A 25,799-nucleotide genomic window follows, 5' to 3' on the forward strand; every position below is an offset into this window, starting at 1 on the left:
TTTAATTCAGCAAAGTTATCCAGATAATGCACATGTAACCGCATGGTTAATCAATGGAGGTACTACACTTGTTATAAAGCCATTGTTATTAAGTTGGATGATTGCAGATGAAGGATCAATATGTGTGACCGTTTATCAGCAGATAAAACAATGACAAAAACGCCCTCCTCTCCTTATTATCTCTCTCTCTCACACACACACACACACACACACACACACACACACACACAAATCCCTAAATCCACAGTTGCTCTAATCTAAAGAGTAGTGGTATGCAGCCACCCACTTAAGATAAATATGTATTACATAGTTTCCAGCATGGTAATGAATTTTTTATGCCAGCAAAATGACATCTTTGTGTCACAACAGTTACTGTTCAAATGTTGGTGTATTAAATATATCCCTGCTCCGAAACATTGACATTACATCTTCTCAGTGTGTGTGTCACAATAAACGTCACTGTGATGGAAAGTGAAAACATATTCTTTTAGCTCGACAGCCTCACCATGATGCAAACTTCAACATCATGTTTCCATTGAGTGAATTCTTCAGTTATGAGCAGCCCAGTGTTGGCCACCGATCATGAACGATAACTCCTGTTATTAGATTAGGATGATGCTGTGACCTGAGGCCCTGTATTAAGACACATCTTCTTCTGGCTTGGGTGTGTTAAATGTCTGTTACCACATGCTGTGTAGATAAATACCATACACAGCTCACGTGCAGGCGTTTGGGAACTCTCATCCATACAAGCACACACATTAGCATCAAGCTACGTCAGAAGGACATCGGCACAAAGACAGAGTGCACTGACGTCAATGCAGCAGTGCTTTGCAGTCATATTTCACCCCTGCTTTAGCCAGTCAGGTTCGAATGAGGCCATTATATTTTAACGCTGCGTAAGTGTCTGATGATGATTGTAATGAAAGAGAAATATGTCTTCTTTAATTTCTATCTGGACGTCTGTGGCAGTAAGAATGGAGTATTGCTCATCACTTGTCTGTGTTATTGAGATCTTCCCCCCTGAATCTCTCTCTGCTGTCCCTGAGGCTGCCCAGCTGAAACAACACAGAAAGGAGAACACATAAGAGCCTCGCTCTATCCCCTGTCACACACACTCACACAAGCTCACTCAAAATCCCAAGCCCTCCACTCATCTCGTGCCAAAACCGCTTCCTCGTGGCACCAAAATGTCAGCTATGTTTGACAGCTGCTGTGATAAATTTGTTGCAATTTCTAAAGGAATTGCTTGAATTAACATCTGTAAAGCTGTCAGTGGGGAAGAAGAAGGGGCAGGAGAAGCATTATGGTTTATTGGCTGGTATGGTGATCTCATTCAGCTGACACAAGACTGGGAAGATGGGGGTCTTACCTATGATGTAGTAGCAGATCACCATAGCAACAGTAAAGTATTTGGAGAGATAAACACAAATAGATTAGTACACCTGGTCAGAACGGACACCAGTGTGTGCATTAGTGCGTGTGTGTGTGTGTGTGACATGTGATCATCGCGGCCTTATTCGCACTGTGTGAATATCACTGGCCCAAACATTTCGATAATGTCATGGTAGCACACACTCAGACGAACACACTAAAACAGGACATAGGTGACCAGATGGAGGGTGAGAGGTTGAGAGGACGAGTGAGGAAAGTCAGTTTAGTCGTTCAGACAGATGTAGGCAATGATGCTGTTTCTGATCACTGGGTCCCAGAGATAGGGGCGATCCCCTCTGCCTCTCTGCTGCCACCAGGGTCTTACTCTGGGCTTTGTTCCCCTGTAGCACATTCGAACAGATGAGACACATTTAGACGGTTGTGAGTAAGAAGAGGCAACAACAGCGCGTCAGTCAGTAACCTGACTTACACTGAAGATTTACACCACTGTAATAGGATTTGTCTGTGTTTTTGTGTGTGTGAGACAGAGAGAGACAGAGAGAGAGGGGGAGAGAAAGAGAGAGAGGGAGAGAGAGAGAGAGAGAGAGATTAGAGTCCTGTGTTGAACTTTGGTAAAATTAACAGCACAGTAGGATTAGAGATGTGTATTGGGTCAGACTGGAAGCCGTCTCCTAAAAGACAGTGCCTTGTTAAGTTCTCAGCCGTGATGTCCATCTGCTGCACTGAAAGTATCAAAGGTTACAGACGGAAATGATTGTTTGAACATCTTTGCACATTAGAGGGCAGTAGAGAGTGAGCTTCCAACCTCAGGAGCAGAAGTCACCATATGCACAGTCTCAGTGCACACATGCATAAAGAACATCAGTTTGGATCACACTGAAATTTCTTCCACACGTGTGCACGTGCTTAAAAAGCTCCACTCCACAAATATTAAAGCAGTGGAGCTTATGTCTCCTCTAATTTAAGGAAAGAGTATAATAAATATATATGGTCATTTTAGGTCAATATATATTTGTTTATACTAAAACTCTTTCCAATGTACAAGAAATGTAAAAACAAAGCAGAGATTTGAATAATAATATAGAACAAAACTAAATGAATAAAACTGACATAATTATACTGATAGTACTCGCAGCTCAGACCCAGCCCGAAACACTTGCATGTACATGTGTGGATGGGTGGGTGTTTCTGTGGCTAAAAGAAAGCGACACTGTTAAAGGGAGACTACAGCACTTCCAGTCACACATTCACTGCATGTGACCTGCCTCTGTCTGTAGGAGGGAGACGGAGAGATATAAGAGAGTGCTTTGGGTTATAATACGCAGAGATGTGTGTGAGAGTGCAGTAACATAATTATTTCATGAGACCTGTTGGGAGTGCTCAGCACCCAAAGGCAACACGGCTCACTGAGATGAAGCCACCTGGGTGAAAATGATACCTTTCAAGTTACTTTAGGGCAGACAAACAGAGAAAGGACAACCTTAATATACAGAGAGCACTTTGACACACACACACACACACACACACACACACACACACAGATATGTATCCTTAGGCAAACTTGCAGTATTTACATGGTCCTGCTTCACTACCTGATACATCTGAAATCTCCAGTACCCATCTGCAGGGAGCTCGCTAACAAGCTAACAAATATTTGTTCGGACAACCGTCACGTTTTGCTCTATCACCCGGCCATGTTCCTAAACAGCAGAGTGCATGTTTATTTGGAAGCAAGGGGGTGGGGATGGCAGTCAGTGACAAACCGTCCCTAAGCCAAAGTACTCACGACACCCCTGTGGGGTCGGAAATGGGGAGGAGGGAGAGATAGGGTGCTTAAGTCACTGCACTCAGCACAAACACACAACTAGAGACAGACTAGCTTCTTTGGCTCCTGTTGCACACACAGTGTCAAGAGACACACGTGATGCATCTTTTCTTAGCACAGCTGAGTATTGTTAAGGGTGACCTTCTCCATTTTCTGCACAATGTATTCTCCTTTCTGCTGCACCCTCACTCACTTACAAAGACACACACACAGGGAGGAAATGCATTTGTTGTATGGGAACCAGATAACTGATCTAACACTATGAATTTACCCACAAAGTCCCAGAATGCACTTGCACTAGCTGAAAAATGACGTGACCAATAAATATTATTTGAATGGATGAAGCACTGACCGAAAGCAAGTTGGAAGGAGGTGGCGGGCTTATGCTAGGTTTAGGGTTAGGTTTGCATGATTTTGAAATGGCTAATAAGGGGATGTAAATTTTCAACCTAAACCTAAGACAATAATAATGCACATTCAGCTGTTCTGTTCATCATCTTCATCATCATCAAGTACTAAATTCATCAACAATAATACATTATTATTTCAATTACACATTTATTTTACTATATCAGTTTAATTTTTGCATCATCCTTGATAAATTCATTAAAATTTAACTCTATTTAATTTCTGATTAAATAATAATTGTATTTGCTGGATGTTCATTAAATATGTTGAATGGTAAAAACTTTGTTTTACTTAGTTAGGAATGTAATACCACAGCACTAAGTTTTACTAAGTTTAGGTGAAGTGATTTTTCTGCCTTTAACCAACCAACAGTCTTTCTGTAGCCCTAACAAACTGCTGTGAGGGCTCTACACAACCATAAAAGGTTTAACAGTGCTGTCGTTATGTAAACCAGATGATGCACTGTCAGGCCTGATAGTTAGGCCATCAAAAATCTGTGGTCAGGAAACATTTTATGGATATGTTCACTGTATTTGTGACTTGACAATTAGGTCGATGTATCCTCATTACGCAAACAGACCATATAATCTCATTTCAATTATGTTTCCCGTGCATTCCTCACTAACAGTGGCTGAAGTGAAAATTCTTTTAGCCTCTTGAATAAGCACCATATCTTGGCATGACTGACAGGCCATTTTTAGCCTGTCAGCTGGGAACTAACATTGTTTAATGTTCCACTGATTATCTCCTCACGTCACCTCTTAAGTGTCTGTATGTGTGTGTCTGTGTGTGTGTGTTTGTGTGTGTACGTACACTTTGATGTATGCTTTCATACAAGTGCCTACCAGGTTGCGCTCTCCACCAACTTGTCAGTGTGATGCTTCCTGTGTCTCTGTTTATCCATGAGACGTCAAAATGAAGTGGTTGAAGCATGATGAGAGTGTGGAAGCAGTCTGGATCAGTAGACTATTTATGAGCGTGCCTTTGGCCCAGAAAGGTCTTTCCTGGTGCCAGTGTAAAACATTTACCGTGTCTGCAGCAGCCTGAATGCTCACTGCATTACTGGAATACAGAATACACTCTGGACAGCGAGGAAGGACGGTGAAGGAAATTGAGAAGAGGGGGAGAATGACAAGAGAGTAAAGAAAAGAAGGAAGAAAATAGCATGTCATTTACTAATAAGTAAAATAAGTAAACAATGTAATGGTTGTTTTATTCAGAGTAATATTCCATGGGACAATACCCCCTGCTGTGCTCATATGAAAGCACAGAATGTAGGTGTTTTATTGCATAGCATCTGGGAGACCTGGGAGGTCTAGAAGGAGAGCAGCCCCATACGAAACCGTCACTGAAGGTGAAGAGGACTGCCTGGACAGCTTTTTGGACAAAGATGGTCAAGACTGCTTCTATTCAGAATGATTTTACAATTATTTAAGTTTTTCAATGCAGCATCCATCATCTGCTGTCCTGCAGTTTATCCATGGAAGATTCAGTGAAATGTCAACATATGGCCAACAGCAAAATGTAATATGTAGCGCTAATATTTGCATACTCAGCAGGTGCATTTATTACTGGGGAAAATAAACCATCGACAGCTAGTTAAAGAGATGGCTTATAAAAAACACGAATGCAGAGGTGGAAGATCAGCTTGAGTTATTTTCCCTGTGAAAAGACACAGTCAGCCATTAGTGTGTGTACAACACACTCCTCAGTGAACTGTAGTCTCAATGTGACATTTCTACTGTATCTCTTCAGGGATACACACATATCTAAAGCAATATAAGTTATCCAGAATTAACGTACATGATGATTTACCTCACAGATAGTAACTCTTAAACTACCAAACTAACACTTGATTAGAAGCAGTGTGGCAGGATTTGGTGCAGTTTCTAAGCACTGCAGCTTCATGGACATGTCCAAACAGTTTCAGACAAATTTAGGATCTCTAAGAACAATATCTTCAGCATGTCTCCATCTGTCCTAAGGGTTGTTCTTGTACACAGTAAACTACAGACAGAAAAGTTTGCCATGGTATGCAGCTGTGGCACAAAGCCATTGTTTCTCCTATTTCCTCTGAAATAGATCCAATCTGGTTCCTTTATCATGTCTAAATATGGTTTGAGGGGGAAACAAGTCCATCGTCCTTTCTCATAAACAAATCATTTCTAGGCAGTGGAAACTTTCACCGCCTGCTTAGTGAAAACAGCTCTTTGGGAATATATAAAAGTTTCCCACAGATAGAGATGAACCAACAACCTTTTCTGGATGCTGTGTGTGTGCATCTGCTAGTTTGTTTGTCTAGTTTTATATAACAAAGCTGTGATGCTGTGGACATACCTGAGGAGACAAGTAGGGTTGATCAGCAAGAAGGAGTCAGACAAGCAAGCCACGAGCTAGACATTCTCAGACGGCTGCACTCTGCTTTTTTGTTCTGACACTACTTAACATGCAGGGTTACATCACACAAATCTGTACTTTGACACAATACAGTCAGAAAATTCATAAACAATAATACATTGTTATTTCAATTAGACAACAAGGAATAACAAGAGACCAATGGAAGAGTGTTGCTGATCTTGTAAAAATCAGTTTTGGCACCAAAGAATAGTTTTACACCTAAACGGGAGCTGGAGCAAGAAGGAAGGAGGAGGTGTGAAGAGATGGGGGAGAGAAGATGAGAACAGTGGAGAAACACACTGATTAACATTCAGTCTCACTGATTTTACCTCTTTCTACATTGGTGTTTACAATTTAAGTGAGTATTTGTAAGAATGTATCAAGGGCAACAGGAAAAAGCTGGTTTTAACACAGTTTTGCTTGGGAACCCACTTGATGGCTTATTAATAAAAAGAAAAGTAGGCTTCGGGAGCAGCTGTGGTGAGGACAATAAGGATGCCATCCTGGTTCATTTTGTGGGTAGCTTTGTGAGTAGACAGTTCAAAACAACAAAATGAGTTTTCCACAGACTTAAAAGATACATTTTCCAATTAATAATTCAGCTTCAGTATTTTAAAATGAGAGTATGGCTGCACTTTGCACTCTGGCCCTGGTTCCTGCTGAGTCAGGATTAGTTTTATGGCACAGCATTTGTCTAAATGCTCCACATAAATTATTGAAACAGAAGGCAGTTTATTAAAGCCAGAGGACACACTTTGAATTAGATGGGAGCTGTGCAGGTGGGATTGAATGACTGTGGGTTTATGGTTCAGTTTAATAATGGTTTCCCCTGCCCGGTTACACCCAGCACCCCCAGCTGCAACCTCTCTGTGTGGAATTTGCATGTTCTCCCCCTGCTTGCGTGGGTTTCTTTCGGTTTCCTCCCACAGTCCAAAGACATGCATGGTGTGTTAATTGCTGACTCTAAATTGGCTGTAGGTGTGAATGTTATTGTGAATAGTAGTCTGTCTGTGTATGTCTCTGTGTATCTTGAGATAGACTGGACACTTGTCCAGGCTGTACCCCGCCTCTCGCCCTATGACAGTGGTTGCAGATAACTGTATGGATGGAGGGTTACACCGACAAGTAAACTAATGAACAATGAGCAGATACACATGGTGTCAGTTTTTTCTATGTGTGACTGCACACTCACTCTTTCCAAAAGTGAACTTTGCTGTAAAATAACTGTTTAATATTGCTATTCCTAATATAACCCCCCCCCCCAAAAAAATTTAATACAAATCCAGACAAGATAAATGTGCCTCACACCACTCACAACAAACTGTGCATGTCTTAATTTTTCGCTTCAACACTTACTGACATTGGATAATTTAATCTTCTTTTATGTCTATTCTGTGGAATTATGTGATTTTCCACTTGGTGCAAGCTGCTGAGTGGCTCTAATCATGGAATTAAATTAGAATCTCACAGCAGGTTTTTATTGACCGAGCATATGGATTCACAGTGACTGGATGCTGAAAGCATTAAGCCAGCATGCAGAGCAGCTCCAAACTGTCAGGATGCTTTCAACACAACAATAAGTAAGGAAAGTTTTACTCAACTTCCTCTGAATGTGGCCCAACACGGGCAGTCAACACTGCATTATGGTTTACATGAAGATTAAGCAGAAGCGTGTTCCAAACCCACCGCAAAAGACCCCCCTAGTGCACCACAGCCTATATCTGTGATAATAACATACACATTTTTAGTTGTGCACTTAATTTACTATGCGCAAAATAAAATAACTCTTAACTATTAATTAAGAAGCTATTGGATGACATTGCTATTATCAGCCATATAATTCCTGTAATCAATGAGAGGTTTTATTGAGGGAGTCTAGAGACTAGGTTTTATTTTATTGCATTGCATTTAACTATACTGATTGTCTCTTTGTGTTTGTTAACCAAACAGGTAAAACAGCACAGGAAGTGCCTGAAGGAGTTACAGCAATAACACTGTTAAACTGTTAAATTGAATGTGCGATGCACTGTTTACACGACCAGATGTGATCCAGAGGTGTTTGGTTTTATAATGTACAGATCATCATCCTCATATGGATTATAATTTTTTTAAAGAATTACTTGTTCTTAACATTAATTCTCCACTAAGCTTAAAAAAAAAAGATGATTAAAAAAACTAAATAAGCAGCTGCACTAATTGAGGTGGTGCAATGAAAAGTGAAAGGTTCAAACACGGTGGGTCACCAATATCATTTTCCGTGCTTTTTCCGTGTCTGTTCATTGTGCATTTGCTCAGATCTTGTTGCATCTCTTACTGCTTCGAGCTCCACCCCCTCCCCCATCTCCTACCTCTGAAGCATGGCGTCAGAGTGCAATCAATTCAAGGACACATCGGCAGCCATGTTTACAATGGCGATGGCCACTGCAGTGTGTTGCTTAAAGAGTGGGGACCACCTGCAGCAAACACACACACTCACACACACACACACACACAGAGAGAGACACAGTACACGTCACAGTAATATCATATTTTGTATTAGAATAAAAAACAGTGGAGGTTAGCAAATGCGATGCTGCAATAATAGCTATGATTAAGCAACAGATTGCATCGATGTTCACATCATGGGTATATGCAGCTTTGTAAAAAAATGCATTTAGGGGGCTTGGTTTTCATCACAGAATACTTTATTAACTGTTGTGTTACAAAACCAATGAGTTACATTAAAAATTAAACTTAAACATAAATAAAAGTACGTTTCAGCTGTACATGCAAACATGGTTAACGTTCACTGCAAAATAAGGAAATTAGACAGTAGAGATTAACACAGTCAGATGTTAAAACACACACAGGACATGCACAGGAAAATAGAAACTCACAGACAAGGAAACAAACTCAGAAAAAAAGAATTCAGTGCCGTACAGTGGTTATAAATTAGACATGTTTCCATAGTGAGGAAAATAAAACGAAGAACATCTTAGTCGCTATTCACAGAAGCTTTCAGATATATACTTTATATACTTTGCCACTTTTCCCTGGACTCTCTCAGTGTAAAAGACCTGCTTTGACAGAGTCTGCTCATTATCAGCTACAGTCATATGTCGCTCATGCCAAACACCAAAGTGCATTTCATGTTACCTGTCCTGCCCAGACAAGTCCCTGATGATTGTGCAGAGGTCACATACTCTGCAGTTACGTCTTACGCATTATGTCTCAACAAACAAACACCTGCCATTATCTACCTTCCTTACATGCCTATTAAAGTACTCATAGTTTATTAACGCAGTATAAACCTGCAATACATTTCATTCAGAGACACTGCTCACATTTTCGTAAATGTTTTAGAGAATTTACTCCAATGTGGTTGATCAGAACATTTTTCATTGTGTGTACTGAGATATTTAACTGTAAATGTGCTTTTAGGACTTCAGTATGTTTGGGTTCATATTTCATGTTTGTAATTTAGAGATACACCAACTAAATAACTTCAGACAATCATCGGAAAACAAACTTTTGCCATTTACATCTCCCAATCGATACTGCTTTTAAAATTCTTCAAAATACACTAACACAGACAAGTAACTGGAAGACATTCAATATAAGACATGAACACATTTACATACATATCTATATATCAGTGAGTTCTGATGCAAACTGTTTTGTATACATTGAGGTGAAAATCTAATCAGCCCAGAAGCCCTTTGTTTCGTTATGGTAGAGATGCACCAATAACATCAGAAAAGTGTGAAACGTCAACCCCACGCTGAGCACCTGCGTCTTGCAGTTTTCACACCTTTTGGATGCTTAAACCAAAGGGTAATGTGCAATGGAGAATGGAGAAAGCATCACAGTTAGACAGTCATTCAACTCGAGTAATCCAAACACTATTATATGATCAGATGCCGGCCAAATGTCAAAATAAAATCACATTCTGTGTTGGCAGTGATTACTTAGTATTGATGCACCTCTCTGTACTCACATCAGTAGTCTCGGCCTGGACAACTAGTGATTTCTGCTATTGCACTGCATGGAAGCTTGAACAGTTTGCATAGACCAAAGCAGACAAATACCCACTGATTTAACAACATAACACACAGTAAGCTCTGCCATAACCACACCTTTAATATCTACGGTGCATTTCAAAAGAAAGAATGACTAAACTGCAGCTCTAAACACCAAAAACCCATGAGTTGAGCGCTAGCAAACATCAGCTCACTGCTGGCCATTTCTCATTTCACCTAAACTATTTTCACAACAGCAGTTATAGCACTGCAGTGACACAAGCCGTGTCAGATTGTGAGAGTAACTTTACTGATGTGGATTCACAGTGGAACTGCTCCAAAAAACTAAGTGGTTACAGGAATAGTCTTTATCCAAATGCCGACCTGATGGCCTCATTAAATGGAGAGCTTCCCTCTGATGTAAACAAATGCCAGAGTGATGTTCAGATTTCAGTCAGAGCGTTGGAAAAAGAAGAATCCTCCCTGTTGCTCCTCCAATTACTGAACTGGAGCCTAGTGTTTCTACGCACTCCCAGGCATTGATTTTATCACACAGCTTTTTTTTTAAAAAAAAAAAAGCACGATAAGTAAATGCAGTAACATATTGTGAAAGTCTTGTTGCCATAAAGACAAAGATCTTTGATCTGGAGCAAATTTGGAAAACGGTTCTCCACTGAATTATTGAAAAACACAGATGTAACATGAGCTGATGTTTGGAGCGGGACCGCTGGTCGTATAACATCAATCAGGTCGGTTAGGGTAATCAGACAACAGTTTGCCATGTAAAGATGAGAATGTCAGCCAGTCAGGTGGTTCACACCACTTTGGTCATGTGTGAGGAGTGTACGGAGCAGTTGGAGCACAAACTGGTTTAACATAGGCCTCCCTGCAATAGCTACTTTGTCTAAGGACAACACTGCTCTAGTAAAAGTTACACAGTGCAATCACAAATATTAGACATTAATAAGCATCCTGTTCTAAATCTGTAAATGTACAATAATACGTTTCTGCTTTAATGCATCTATTAGAAAATAATTGCTGTGAAAATAACATCTGTTTTATCGCGATAAACCTGAAAGAGGGAAAAAGGTCCACAAGTAATCTGAGGTAAATTTAACCTGCTGAAACCCATCCATTACAAACACAGTCCTTATGATTTGATGGATTATACATAATGGTGTGATAGTTTGGGGACTGTTTTTATCGAGAGAAAACGCTTTTATTGTCTTTGGGTTAGGTTTTCTTCTTAATCTATCTCTACATTAATGCAGCAAAAAAATATATCGTGGGCACTGAATAGGTGCAAATACGTGGCTAAAAGGCAGGTTCATGAGCAAGTATGATGTCCTTGGATTGGAAGGCTACAGATATATGGAGTCTAGTAATTCCCAGTGCCCATAGGCCTTATTCTAAAATATAAGTTTAATAATGATGACAGCCGTGTAATGTATTTCATCTATTCAAGCCTATTGAAAAAAATTATGTACAATATTCAATGCACAACTTCCTGCGTCATGGCTTCAAAGTAAGGCATGTTTTCAATGGCGTGATGCTGGGATATTATAAAGGATGCGTTCGCACATTTTCTTGCAGCTCAGTAAGACAGTTGTGTGTATGTGTCCCAAAGCCAGCAAGAGACCACCACCACCGTATGCTACTAGGTCGGCTTGGCACCCACACCAGCCCAGGTGTGATGCTTTCTGCGTCCCAATTGAACCCAATGTTTGCACACATGCAAAACAAACTGAAATTTTACATCATCTCCTGAAATGAACGTTGATGCCTAAAGTTGGCATTGCCCGGCACGTTTTCCGTGGCACGTGTTTCTACATTACATAATTGGAGCGTGCCCTCCCAAAGGGCACCAAGCTGTACAGAGCCTTGACATCAAGGCAAATTATCTCACAGCATCCACACCAGGTACCTGTCTACGGCTGACTCTGTAGTCTTCCACCTTCAGACTGTCACAACAGCGATGTAAATATTTCAAATGTTCTGTCACAGCACGTGTGTAGCTGACAATGTTAGAAAAGAACCATGTGTAACAGGCTACAGTCATATTTAAGGTACCCGGGGATCCATTACGCGCCAGTCGCGCATGCAGTGAGCCACTGCAGAGGACAAAGCTCAGATAAAGTGAATCCATCCATTCTCCCATTCCCGAGGTGGAGACATCTTGAACCGGTGGTGGCGCACTTTGTAGTTGTTCCCGTGATTATTATCCCAGAACTCCTGTCCGCCAACACAGTATTTAATTGCAAACTGTAACGTGCCTCCGTTGTCGAGGTAGGTCGGCATGACGATCTTGAAACTGAACTTATCGGTGACTCCGTCGCTTGAGTTGGGGACGTAGGACGCCAAACTGTCCATGAACGTTATCCAGTTGTTCAGAGAGTATCTCAGAAAGACGCTCTTTTCGAAAGCCAGGTTCAACACGCGCACGAAGCCAGAGAGGCTGAACTCGTCGGCCTGGACGCTCTCCAACATGACCTTAACCTCCCTGACTTTCTGATCAAACCCCGGTAATGTGTCTGGGTTGGCGAACTGCAACTCCATGAAAACCGACTGCGACGGAGCCCTGGGGAATTTCGTGTCCAAACGGTTAAGGTGGAGGGGTCCTTTGGCGAGTTTGGCCAATATGCGCTCCGGCACCTCAGGCACATCTGTATCATCGAAATGTTTCACTGAAATGAGCTCTAGGCCCAGGGAGTCGGCGAACCGGACTTTCTTTTGACTGTTTGGACTTCTGCTGCGACAGATCTCCAACTTTGCTCTTTCTGTGGGTGTGGGCAGCGACTTGCATCTCCGACGCAGGTTTGGACTCTGCGGCTTCGGGAAAATCTCTCGTCCCCGCGGTCTCTCATCCACGACGGGACTCTCGATGGGCTCACAAGTGCCGTTTACCATGTCGATCTCGTCCCCATCTTCAAGCCGCGGGTTTGCCGCTGCCAGGCTTCCGAACAGTCCAGCTATGCAGCTGTAGTTCCTCGGCAGGCAATTCTTTGGGGGGAGCATGACCACGACAGGATGCACAGACTCCTCTTCCATAAAACGCAGGAGTTCCCGCACTGCAGAACCAAAGTGGTCGTGATGGGGGAAAACCGGCGAGCCAATATGGAACCGGTGCTCTGCAAAGTGAATGGACAGTCTAGCCCCACCCCTTACCTTAACCCTAACGTCACGGGCAAAATGCAGCACAGATCCGTCGGTGGCAACACTGGATAGTAGTCCAGTGTTGCCGGCGTTGTCGGCGTCCTCCTCGCGGATAGGCGCTCCACCTGCGTCAGACGCTGACGATGAAGCTTTGGACCAATAAATCCATTTGTTGTTGTGCGCCAGCAAAGTGTGAATCTCCTCTTGTAGACTTACGTCACTTTAAATGACAGTTTGCGTGAAGAATAATAAGCATTTGGAGCCGCAAGAGAATCAAATGAGAATGAGAGTAAACCGGTGGTGAACAGGCAGTGGCTCCGTCACGACTGCCGTGAACCTGTGAGGGGTTAATTTGACGTCTTCTGTCGCTCTACGTGCAAAACTGAACGCAGCTGTCAACCACTAAAATGGTTTCCTCCCACGCAAATAATACACTCACGAATAACAGCGGTTCACTTCCTCATCCTCATTTCTGATTGTGACATTAGACCAATACAACAAAGGCTCAAAGAAAATGTGTAAATGCTAATGTAAATACTTTATTCTTGCATTTGGGCATTTTGTATGTGAAGTGACAGGGCACGTGGAGCTCTCCGTGCAGTTGGATCATACGTGTCCAGCGTGTGTGCCGCAGGTAAACACCGTGGCAACGAAACAACAAACAAAAAACATCAGAGCTGCATCATTCATCCTGAGCAGCCCTAGCCACAGCACAGCACCGGGCCCCTCCCCCCTCCCCCCTACGTCACATCTTCTCCTGTGGTGCCTCTACGGGTTGTCAGGACGACGGCGATGCAGCTCATTTCGTGTTTGGGAAAAGTTTGTGAAGCAGAAAGTAGCTGTTCTTTGTGAACGGTGCGCACAGACATGGGGAGAGTAACACAGACCCGGCTTCAGTCAGGTGAGTCCGTTTTCTTGACGTTTAAAGCAAAACTGTTGCTGTAGCTTCACCCAAACAATACGCACTGTTCACATAAGTCATTTTTTAAATGTCCTTTTCTAGACCACACCAACGACTGCATCAGCTAACTAAATAACCAAATGGCAAGCTTCAAAGAAGTGTCTCCCACGGCTGAGAAGCGCTCAGACAGGGAGCTTCCAACACAGGAGGACGCAGCTGTGGAGCAGCCTTATTACAGCGCAGCAGAGAGGAGACATGTGGATGCCCTTCTAGATATTAGCGAGGAGGACTTCTTGAAAGAACTGGAGCCACATGAGTATCACTGTTACTCTGGGTGGGAAGAAGCCGTAAGTGAACGTTTTATTGCCTGTCGTATTATTTAGAGGCTAATGTCACACATGTTGGTACATGTTCACCTCTTTACCTGATCTACATGTTCAAATGACAGCACGTGAATGGCATATCTGTTGTTTAATTTCTGATCAATCTTCACACCTGTTAACCCTTATCTATAGATCAAAACATGGAAATTAGATTTTTTTTGCTTTCATTTGATTGTATTTATACCTTTAAATGTCAAAAACATAGACCCCATTCTGTGTACGTTGTTCTGCACACCAGTGGTTCCTTTCTTTTCTTTTTTCTATTTCAGGACATCCAAAAATCCATTCACGGCCTATGTCCAGTGTCTGTGTGCCTCTGATTGAGTTTACCTATTTTTCCAGTTTAAAAATATCTTGTTGATCACCCATAGACAAAATAACAAATACGATCTTTACAGGTAAAACCCAAGGCTAAATGCTAAAATCAAGAGCCGCCATGAAGGGGCAGTCACAAGAAAAAGTTCTGGCAATGTCCTGGGTTTCCACATATAAATTGGTCCTTCAGTGTGATCTGGTCTTCACCAAAGTCATAAATATTAACAAACACAATATTTCTAAGTTGATAAAACACAGTCATGAAATTCCGTGCCTTTATTGAACACGAAATACAAAGTGATGGTGGAAAGAGTAACAGCAACAGTGGATTAATAACTGGTAATGATTCACCTTTGGCAGCAATATCTTCAAGAAAGCATCTCCTGTACATTTACATTTAGTCATTTAGCAGACACTTCTATCCAAAGTGACTTACAACTGAGATAAAAGCAAAGTCCTATCAGAAGAAACGTTTACATTTCATGAGATGCAAGAATAAGTGCATAGGAAGGTGCGGAACACTTCTGTTTTCAGCAGTTTTTTGAATATTGGGAGTGAGTTTGCTGAGCGTGCAGAGTTTGGTAGCTCTTTCCACCATAGTGGGATCACTGAGCTGAAGAGTTTTGCTCGGTGTCTTCTGTGCGGTGCTGGGACCACCAGACGTCATATGCAGAGGACTGGAGTGGTTGTGGACCTGAATGAGGGAGTTGAGGACAAGAGCCTGTAGGTGTGGATTAGACCTGCACAATGCTCAGAAGGAACTTGGACCATTTTTTCTTACAGAACTGCTTCAGCTCCGGTGTAATCTTAGGATGTCTAGTGTGAACAGCTCTTTTGAGGTCAATCCACGTGATCTCTGTTGGGTTGAGGTCTGGGCTCTATCTCCAAAAGGGGGATTTTGTGTCTCCAAAGCCATACTGCAGTAGATTTACTTAAGTATATATGGTCATTGTTTTGCTGCATCACTCATCTTCTCTGAGCTTCAGCTTGCAGACAGCCACCCTCCTTTATCCTGTGGGATGCCTGTACAATGTTTTCCCTATGGTTGACTCATAAACAGAGATGTTTACTGACTCCACTGGACATTCTGCACTGTAGCTCTGGATGCATTTAGCTCTGAAGAGTATCCACAGTACCACATCATCTCAATTTATAGACAATATGTCTAACTATAGACCGATGAATATTTGATGGATTTGAGATCACTCTGTAACCCTTTTCTAGCTACATGCAAATCAACAGCTAGACAACAACTCAGTCTCTGCTTTGTGAGGCATGACAGGGTTTGTCAAGGACTACAGGACTAACACCTGGCGTTTAATAACATCTAAAGCCTAGTGTTTCCATGACTTTTTCCACCAGCCCTTTCTATGTTTTATGTTTTTTTATGTTATGGGTGTGTTCAATAACGAATGCTTTGCATTTTATGAGCTTAGAAATACTGTGTATGTTGATATTAGTGATTTTGGTGAAGATCAGATCACATTTTATGACTAAGTTATGCAGAAAATGTAGGATTTTGCACTACATTTTGTTGCAACTGTATCTGTTGTTTGAAAAGTGAAAATCACACTAAACACCTGGGTAACAAGTAATGTCTCTCAGACACGTTCCAATACTTTTGGAACAGATAAAATAGGGGTAGTCTACAAAAGGTGTGTTCTATGTTGTTTAATGTATCAACGTGTGAACATTGAATAAAAGCCTAAATTTCCAACTTTCATTTAATAATCATTTGTTCTTCTTAAACCCAAATGTCTTCAGTGCACAGCAAAAATACACATTAGTACAATAGTAATTTTACCAACGTTGATATCAGATTCAGACTTGCATTCGTTTATTTGACACAGTAAGTCATAATTACTTTTTATTTTCAGATGAAGCATAATGATTCTTCCTATATGTTTGATTCTGAATCAGGTCCGGGGCTGGGCCAGAGTTGCTCCACTGAGCTGCATACTTTTGACTCTGAAGAAACAGAGGAAACTAAAGCCTAAAGAGGCTGACAATCAGACCCCCCTCTCTGTTGACCAAAGACTCTCTAATGCAGACAGCTCAGCCAGCATTGCAGAGAACCACTGTGAGTCACATGCAGCCCCTTCTAACAGCTTCAAGAAATCCACAAAACAACAGCCAGGATCTTTGCGTGATGCTGCATTGCAAGCTCTGCAGCAAGATGCACCGGATAGGACTGTCCTCAACGACACGCAGAAAACTACATCTCAGCTCTTGAGTGAAGAAAAGACTGAAGAGGAAAAGATGCTGCGAGAGAATCATTTGGAATACCATAATCTGTTCCCAAAATACTCTGTGTCGGAGTACAGGCCCGCTAAGCCACAGAAACACAGCCATGGGCCCATTAGTACAGTGGTTCCCATTAAAACCTTTACATTTTTACCACTGATTGAATCACCGTACCTGAATCCCAAGTTTGTTGGCCAGCTCTGCAACGGCAAGACGTCTTCAGAGGGAGAAGCCTTAGATGAAAATGGTTTCATGTTTGATAAGAGGAGCAGGACAAGAGGAACAAGAGTGGAGTCTGTTGCTCATGCAGAGCATCCCAACCACTCTGCAGGCCTGACCTCCAAGTACCGGACATGTCAGCATAATCTCAACTTGTTGTCTGCTGTTAGAGTTCCTGTTTCCAAGAGGTATCAGGTACCTTTGTCTCCGAAACCAGACTCAGTGCACCACACTGGTAACTCAATGTCCAAGAGCCTCAGGCCAGCCCTCCATTCCAGCACGGCAGTAGGTTCACAAGCTTATTTGCACCCCAGCTGCCTGTTCTCCTAAGCGAACAATACTGTCAAGCTGTATGAGGCCAGTAAAAAAAAAATGTTTTAACAGACTAATGATGTATGCAAAAAGATCCAGGGTCAATGAAGTAAAACCTGTTTTATCTATCTGCATACATTTACCACAGCTTCACCTCATTACACAATGTTTCCATGAAAATAATCGAAAGAATAAACCAAATGTAAGAGACATGTTCATATTGGTAACTCACACCTCAGGCAAACAGATGAAATTGATTTGGTTTAGTGTCATCCTGGCATAATGGTTTGGACAACACTAACCAGCATTGAAGAGAACATTGAAATGTTTAGCTCAGCATGCCATTGTTCTGACCAGTCCCCACGAGTGCTTTTTCAGCTGTGCTAGTTACCTAGCAACGGGACAACTACCTCATAAGAAGTAAGGCTGTGTGCTTTCTCACACCTCCTCCTCTCTAAACAACTACAAGCTATGGCTTTGTCAGAACTTTAGTGTTACGCTGTGTCTGTGCATGATATGGACTCTGGCACAAACGTCTTTCTGTGCTCAGTCTTATAAGAGTCAGTAGGTGATTCATACTGAAATGCCCGGAATGTTATGTCGATGGCCAAAGTCCATTCTGCAATTGCATTTAAACTGGGATAGTCACTTTGCCTTATCATAGTCTCTATTCGCTGCCCATTAAGATTACGAGCTGCAGTGTTACCCTAGATGAAACTGTTATACCTGAATGTTAGTAAAGCAGAGTTTATATGTCAAGCTGGAACTTAGTATGTCTGTTTTTAGTAGTTGTGCGGCAAAGTGATAAAAGACAGCTTTTATAGATCTACAGGTAGTTTTATGTCCTTCTGTAAGCTCAGCTCTCAGTTTCTACATTTAGCACAGGAGATTTGAAACTGTTTCAAAGGGTATTTGAAACAGGCATCACTGGTTCATGTGCACATGCTTCTTCCCCTATACTGAACATGGAAACTAAGAGCTGGATTAAAGGAGTCCCCCTGTATGTTTTGGACACTAACTATGGTCACACAGAGCTAAGCTTCCTGGTTTTAAGTTTTATTCTCCTTCTTTAATCAATAATATCTCAGGGAACAAAAAACAGTACACACTTTCCAGCAGTTTATTAAGAACATCTGTAGTGTAGCTTTAACAATTAATCAAGGCAGCCATTAACTCTTTACAAAGAGGCAAGAGAAACTCAAATTGTGCTACAACATATATTTTGTTCTGGGAAAATATCTGCATGCACTCCTCACAGAGAACAAAATAAAGCGCTTTAACTGACACTTAAGACTGACAAGGCTTCATCACATGGTTCTGTTTCAAGCAAAGCTTTTTCCCAGGCCACTAAACCAGCAGGAAGCAGCTATGCTTTATCGGCGTTCAGGAACCACAAACTAGAAGTAACTCATCTCAATACAAGAAAAGTTGAAATTAAACAGATGCCAAAATCCTTATTAACACAGGAAAAGTATCTTTAACTGTCTGGATATGGTGCAAAAGCTAGAGCACAGTGTCATGTTCTGTAAGTTCTTCAGTTTCTAATAACTTCAGAAACTGTAAGAGCATTAATCACCTGTTGACAAAAATAGAGAGATGACATCAAACAAATTCACTTCATTTAAATGCTGCACAGCATAATTAGTATGTGACAGAACATAACTCTTTTCAAAAAAACATTAGAGAGATTGTAATATGTCATGCAACCATGATGAAATGACCAGTACAGGATGATTTAAACATGCTAAACTAATGCCAAAAGGATTCTGTTGTTTTTTTTTTCCTGGTTCCAGTTCTGATAAATGTGTTATTTGACAGCAGCAAATTTAATTGTTTGTAACACAAGTAAAATGAATACTTGGGTTAAGGCACCAATGTTACAAAATAAACACATAAAACAAGTCCTACGTGTCACTCTATGTTCCCTGGCAGAACACAGGCTGCATGTGGTACCTGTGCTTAATGAGGTAACTCAGTGCAATAGCATAACAAAAAACACAAATAAAATGTTAGTTATTTCATAAAACAAATTAAAAAGTAAAAAACAAAACAACAAAAATACTGTGCCTAAAGTGTTAAGGGTGTAAAAATGATTATTTTTAACGAAAGATATTCAACAAGATTCCTTTTCCGTCAAAGTTAGGTGGTGAATACCTAGAATAACTCTGTGCTAATCCATCTATGTGTCTGTACAGCAACATTCATGTATTACTTGCTGTACTTACTGTATTACTGCTACTGTATACATTTACACCCAGCTAATGAATAAGTCACAGACAACGACAGCCTAGTCTGCCTACTGACTTGAACGGACTGCTTAGCTGTACACAGACACAAAACAACATACTTCACATTTCAAAGAAAAGTGTGCAACAACTTGGTGACATATAAACTGTTCATTTACACTTGTGCCACACGTGTATTAGTAATGTTATATTTCAGAGATGCATCTTAACAGCTATGAGCAATGCTTCGCTCCCAAGTGGAGGCTTGATGGTGTTTCCTTTCAGAAAACTTGCAGCTGGTTCTCACTGGTCATGTTTTTCCATTGACAAGGCAATTTGAAAGAGGCAGCCGTCAGACGCACAAGGTGAGAGTTGATAGTTTCTTGGTCCAAGTGAGGGCGTCATGCACATTTAAAACACTATCTACTGAGACGCATGAGTTTGTGCAGTATATGCATATCTGAAAGCTGCGATACAGCGTCAAAATTGTACAAGCCTTTTACAGCAAAACACTACCTTGACATCTTTTTAAGTGCAGATCTAACATTGCTGAAATGGCATTTTTAAGTCCAAACAGTGAAAACCAGTCACAGTGGTCACACACTGAATTATAGAAGTAAACTGGAATTTCAGACAAGACACATACAATGTGTTACTTTATGTGCAAATAAATATGTAAACTGTCAGAAGAGCTGATCAAACATGCCCATTGAGCTAATAAAGTGCAGCAGAGCAGTCAGGATATATGCCTGGAAAGGCTCTGGACATGAGGCCCGCAGTGGAATGTTCAACATTTTCGCAGACTTCTTGCTGCTAAGACTATGGCCTGCTGGAGGACAGCACAGACCCTTTCCTCTTTTAGGTAGAGGCAAATATCAGAAACCTGTTTTGCAGATTCTTTAGACACCTTCGCTAGGAGAGCTTCAGCTAATGGGTTTCTCAGGGTGCTGAAAAAGAGCACAAAGCTCCTCACATGTCTGTGTCTCTACAGAGCTGAAATGGGACTCCATATTCCACGCAAGGTCTGCCGACAAGAAGTCGTCCATGACGGTTTGTGTTTCGTTGCTGGTCAAAAAGAGGTGTCCCAGGCCTACTGCCTGGCTGGTCACAGTCTGTGTCTCGGTGCTGCTCAGCAGCCTTGCGTTCTCACCATGGCTGGCAGGTATCTGAGCAGACAGGCTTGAAGCAAATGGAGGGAGATCTGTCTGTGTTTCAGTAACTGAAGACTCTGTGCTCATAGAAAAGCTTGAGTGTCGCAGAATGCTGCTGAGGGGCATGTGGCTCCCAGCGTTCAACAGGAAATTCAGGTCAGTCTGAGTCTGAGTATCAAACAACTCCAGGTCACTGGCTTGAGCTCGACTTGGTCCCTCACCTTGGTCCAGTTCGTCCACTAGGAAGAAATCTGTCTGTGTCTGGATGTCCAGAGACTCCAGTGGCGTGTCACCCCCCAGTCCTCCCAGCTCACTCTCCTCTGTTTGTGTCTGGATGTGCACAGCATTAAGGAACTCTTCAAAGTCAAAGTCTATGCCATTGTGTTGCTCTTGAACAGTGCCCAGGCCTGACCCACAGCCTGCGGAGCCCTCGGTGAGCACCTGGTGGCCTGACATGCTGCCAGAAAGAATCTTTTCTAGGTCATTTAACAAAGTTATTGTTTGGGTCTGGTTGTCCGCCATATTGTTTGTATTAAGCTCATCTGTCTGCACCCCAAAACACATACCACCCACTGATTTGGAGTCCTCGTATATGTTGTTTCCTGGAGCATTGAGGGTGCCATCTATGTCCAGAGCTGTTTGAGTCGAGACACTTGAAGAGTCATTTCCAAATAGGTCGGCGCACGTGATGGCCTGGTCCTGAGCCTTCTCCTCTGATTGTGGCACAGCAAAGTATGTCTGCGTCTGCCTGGTTTTGTATGGGGGAACAGATGAGGACGAGCAAAGAATATGACTCAGGCATTGGCTGTCTGTCTGGGCTCCAATAGAAGATGTGGCTTTGGCTCGGGAGGAGAATGTCTGTGTTTCAACACTGATTGGCAGCAGAACTTGGGCACTGACGCTGATGTCTGTTTGGGAGCAGGATGATACTGACGAGTCACCCACAGAGGACAAACCTACTCCCTCTCCAACCCCCACCCCTGTGGGCATTTTTGACAAGTATGATTTATCTGTCTGAATGTTGGTGGAGGTGCTTCTTCCCCGTTGTCCTGTCAGGCTGCTGGGTGACACCTCTGTTGTGCCTGCAGTATCCAGTCTGACCTGCACCCCTGTGCTAATCAGCCCCAAGCTAGAGCGGGAAGTAGGCAAGCTATCCTTGAAGCCCAAACTCTTTGCATCGAGTTGGGGTGCCATTGCACCAGTCCCCTGTGGCAGGAGGTGAAAGGTGCTGATAGAACCTTGGGTGTCCACTGCCAGCACTACAGACCTCAGAGCCCCACTTTCTGTGGACGGAAGTAGGACGGGCAGGTGGGCCAGCTGCATCACAGGAACACTGACCAAAGCCATTTTGGGCTTTGGTAGAAGCATCTTTTGGAGGTTCTTGTGGGGACTGGAGTTCTGATTTACTGAGTCAGGGACATAAACACTTGTCTCAGATGGGAAAGCAGTCTCTGCCAGCTCTTTACCAGTAGGCGAGATATGACAAATTGACTCATTGGTCTTAACCTTTTCAGAACCACTTAACAGCTTCTCCATCTTTCGCTTTTTCACTGGGGGAATTCTGTAAGGAAACAACAAATATAGACAGAATGATTCTCTTTTCCAGCCAAAACTCAAGCAAAGACTCAAAACTAAATTTTCTGGAGTGTCCGTGTACATGCCTGTGTTCTGTAGGAATCTCATGTCCAGTCCTGTAGATATGTGACAGAAGAGCAGCCCTGCTTGCATATGGACATCCACATGTACAGTGATAGGTCCTCCCACAGTCTTCTATATGCCTCTTTAGGTCCCACTCAGTACTGTAACCATTGTTGCACTTGGAGCACTTATGTTTCTTCTCTGCATGCATCTTCATAAAGTGCTACAATTGAACAAACCAAACAAATACAATAATAATACAATAACACCAAGACTTCACCACAAACTAATTTTACCATTTAGATGATGATGATTAGATTAGAAAATTTGACAATAGAATCAAAAGGGCTTTTATTCTGAAAGTGTGTTTCCTGTGTGTGGTTAGGCAGACTTCAAAGCCAGTTAGCGTTAAAAACTACAAAGTCAATAAATTCAAAAGGCAATTATGTGATGTCATTGATGATTATTTAGAAAATCATTTCTCAGGAATTGTAGACCCGTATTAGGTAAACAATACCTCAGTAAATTCCAAAGTAATTCTGTAACATATTTGGTTTTAACTGTTATCATGTGGGCAGAATTACTGTTCACTGCAAGAAAGTCTTACTTGTTTAACCAGGGAGAACTGGGAGAAGGGTCTATTAGGGCCCCTTGGACAACCTTCAATGGGACAACAGTAAAGCTTCTGAGAGCCCTTCATGTTCTTTCTGATGGTGGGATTAACGATACCATCCTGAGGATGACAATGACACAGAAGAAAGAGAAAGGCGACGAAACAGTGAGTGGTAAAGAAATATGTTTATATCACCACAAATACAATCAAACAGCAGCAAGGCCTGTAGTGTCAAGTGACTGTAAGACGTTGAGGAAAGTTTAAAGGTAGGTTGCTAACAGGTTTACCTGGAGACCGAGGGGTTTTACTTGCCAATATTTCTTAAAGTAACTGCAGTAAAAGGCACTAAAGGTAATCTGTGCTTTATGCTTATTTCTCACTCCAAGGGATCAATAATAAAAGCTACAATAATTAAAGTGATTGTTGTGCCTTGCCTTGCTTTCCTTAACTTGTCTAAGTAAATTTATCTGTGCATTATTGTAATGTTGTGCACACTACAGCGGACTCGTTTTCACACAGCTTGAAAAGAAATTAATGAGCATATTGTATTTAACAGCTTCTCATAGCCCCAGCTGTGAGAGCATTGTATAATAAAAACTGTAATTATGAGTTATAAATAATTATTTTATTCAAATGCTTCTTGCTGTATAGCATGACATTTATTACAACACTAAGAACAACAACAGTGCCTACAATAAATTTGTAATGGATGCTGAAAACAGACAAAACCCTCAGGCTGCCTTAACAGTGGTCAAGGTCACCTCCATCTGCTGTAACACTGGAGGGAAGCAGATCAGCTAGAGCTGACAAACATAGCTCAAAAGCCAATGCAAGCTGGTCCTTTCCACCCCAGGGTCAGTAGGTAGGCTAGTCATTGTATGTGTTTGTGTGTGTGTGTGTGTGTGTGTCTGCTCTTTAATGCTGCAAAGGAATGTGGTATGGATGGAAAGGCAACTATAACCTAAGCCAAACCAATTCCATTAGTCTTGCAATGCACCAGTATTTCCAGGAAAAAATCCCTGTTTAGCAAATACATTACTCCTGTGATGCAGTAGAGCCTCAGTATTGTTAAAGCAGATGTAATATAAAAAGAAACAGTGTCCTAAATCATTCCTCATTGTAGCAGTGTGATTTCATGAATAACGCAGAGCAATTCCTGCATTTAAGCATGTCTCCATGTCAATCAGAATATCATTACTACGGCAACAGATTAGAAAGTATAACAAACTCAATCTGTTACTACTGTGTAGTTTGTTTTCGGTCCTTGTCAGTCAAGCACATCAGAAGTGTGGGTGCACAATGACAAATCAGACCAGAGGTGTAGGGATTCTTTTGTAACTTCCAAAGTGGCTGAAGTGTCTTTTAGCAAAAACAATTATCAGCAGAAACCATCAACGTTTGGATATGCCTACTGTATTTTCAATTCGCAACCGACTCAGCAACAAACTTTTAAATATACCTGATAGTAGCTGAAACTAAATACGGTAAAAGCACTGCTTGGGCCTTCAAAGTCTCTTAGCTCGGCCACATGGGCCACTGGTAGGAGCTCATTCACATTCTTACATTCACCCGGTTTAAACAAAGAGCTTAGTCTATTGCAGGACAAAAGGCAGCTTTTCCCAGCAAAGAACTTCACTCATGGAGGGGAGGCAGTGAATTACTGCCTACCACAAAACGGCTCAGTCCACTGAGGACACAAGAACCAGGATCAGAGGTAGACTATGGTCCAAATGCTTTGGCTTCTCCCACATGCCTGCATTCATGTGAATCTACAGCACTTGTGTGTTTTAAGGTTTGTTACTTACAATGAGCAATTACTCTTTTCCCCAAACTATTGCAGTCAGACAGTCCATAAAATCCCTGTTCTCAAATAGTGACAGTCCATTGGGCACAATGCTAACAGAGAGGGCGTAACTTGGCTCCATGTGTGACCCAAATCAGTAACTGATAACTCGGGTAGTAGCTAGCTCGCTAACGCTATCCAAACTAAAGTAACTATCTTGCTAACGAGATGTTATTGGGCTACTCTCACACAACGTCGAACTTCTGACTGATGTTTACTACAACGTCGTGTGTGCTAAACATCCCAGGTTGTTAGCTTAAACGAAGTTCTGGATGACTTGCAGTTTCCAGCTTTTAGGGCAGTGTTTTCTCAATACCGAGCTAGCTTAGTTAGCGTTGGAGTTATGAGCACCCGTGCGCAACATGGACATTAAGCTGGTCATATGTACGAGTTTACCTTTATCCTGTGCGACTTCACGAGATGCATGTTTAGTGCTGGAGTGTTGGGGAGAATCTTGCCACATCCTTCCACGGTGCAGAGGATGTTCGTCCTCACTTCTTTAGTCAGCTCCATGACAGTGGGTTTTATTATTTCCCGTGACTGCGACAGAGACCCTTGGTGACCCTCCGGGCTGTCTGCTGTGGGGTTGTCTCTGTTGTTCGCCTTGTCTGTTGCAGAGGCAGCCATGTTTCTGTGTTGACAGTCGCCTCTGTGTTTGGCAGAACGCCTCAGCAGCAGCGTTGTGCGGACAGTGCAATTCAGGCCCTCGGCTTTGCCTGAAAGGCTGCTTCGCCACCTTCCGTGTAGAAGACAGAAGGTGGCGTAGCAGCAATTTACTT

General features: G+C 42.1%; 3 protein-coding genes across 3 annotated transcripts; 1 reads left to right on the forward strand and 2 right to left on the reverse strand.

Annotated features, from left to right (window-relative positions):
- Window positions 1–8,691: 8,691 nt before the first annotated feature.
- On the reverse strand, window positions 8,692–13,398 carry LOC137105227 (protein phosphatase 1 regulatory subunit 3E). The gene has a single exon (XM_067487099.1). It carries the CDS (start codon window positions 13,069–13,071, stop codon window positions 12,151–12,153), a length of 921 nt encoding a protein of 306 aa, XP_067343200.1. The 5' UTR covers window positions 13,072–13,398; the 3' UTR covers window positions 8,692–12,150.
- si:ch73-103b9.2 (uncharacterized protein LOC100150067 homolog) lies at window positions 13,360–19,452 on the forward strand. Its single transcript, XM_067487090.1, has 3 exons — window positions 13,360–14,077; window positions 14,180–14,424; window positions 16,696–19,452. The coding sequence occupies exons 2-3, from the start codon at window positions 14,218–14,220 to the stop codon at window positions 17,566–17,568; spliced, it is 1,080 nt and encodes a 359-aa protein (XP_067343191.1). The 5' UTR covers window positions 13,360–14,077; window positions 14,180–14,217; the 3' UTR covers window positions 17,569–19,452.
- On the reverse strand, window positions 18,657–25,762 carry atmin (ATM interactor). Its single transcript, XM_067487085.1, has 4 exons — window positions 25,417–25,762; window positions 23,172–23,297; window positions 22,588–22,787; window positions 18,657–22,487 (listed from the first exon to the last, which is right to left on the reverse strand). The coding sequence occupies exons 1-4, from the start codon at window positions 25,645–25,647 to the stop codon at window positions 20,699–20,701; spliced, it is 2,346 nt and encodes a 781-aa protein (XP_067343186.1). The 5' UTR covers window positions 25,648–25,762; the 3' UTR covers window positions 18,657–20,698.
- Window positions 25,763–25,799: the final 37 nt, after the last annotated feature.

This window comes from Channa argus, chromosome 2, assembly GCF_033026475.1.
Source record: "Channa argus isolate prfri chromosome 2, Channa argus male v1.0, whole genome shotgun sequence".
Lineage (NCBI taxonomy): Eukaryota > Metazoa > Chordata > Actinopteri > Anabantiformes > Channidae > Channa > Channa argus.

Coding starts and splice junctions, on each gene's coding strand:
- atmin (XM_067487085.1), bottom strand. CDS start 25,647: ATGGCTGCCTCTGCAACAGACAAGGCGAACAACAGAGACAACCCCACA. Junction 23,298..25,416: donor TGAAGTCGCACAGGATAAAG/GTAAACTCGTAC, acceptor TGTCATCCTCAG/GATGGTATCGTTAATCCCAC. Junction 22,788..23,171: donor AGTTCTCCCTGGTTAAACAA/GTAAGACTTTCT, acceptor GTTCAATTGTAG/CACTTTATGAAGATGCATGC.
- si:ch73-103b9.2 (XM_067487090.1), top strand. CDS start 14,218: ATGGCAAGCTTCAAAGAAGTGTCTCCCACGGCTGAGAAGCGCTCAGAC. Junction 14,425..16,695: donor ACTCTGGGTGGGAAGAAGCC/GTAAGTGAACGT, acceptor ATTCTGAATCAG/GTCCGGGGCTGGGCCAGAGT.
- LOC137105227 (XM_067487099.1), bottom strand. CDS start 13,071: ATGGAAGAGGAGTCTGTGCATCCTGTCGTGGTCATGCTCCCCCCAAAG.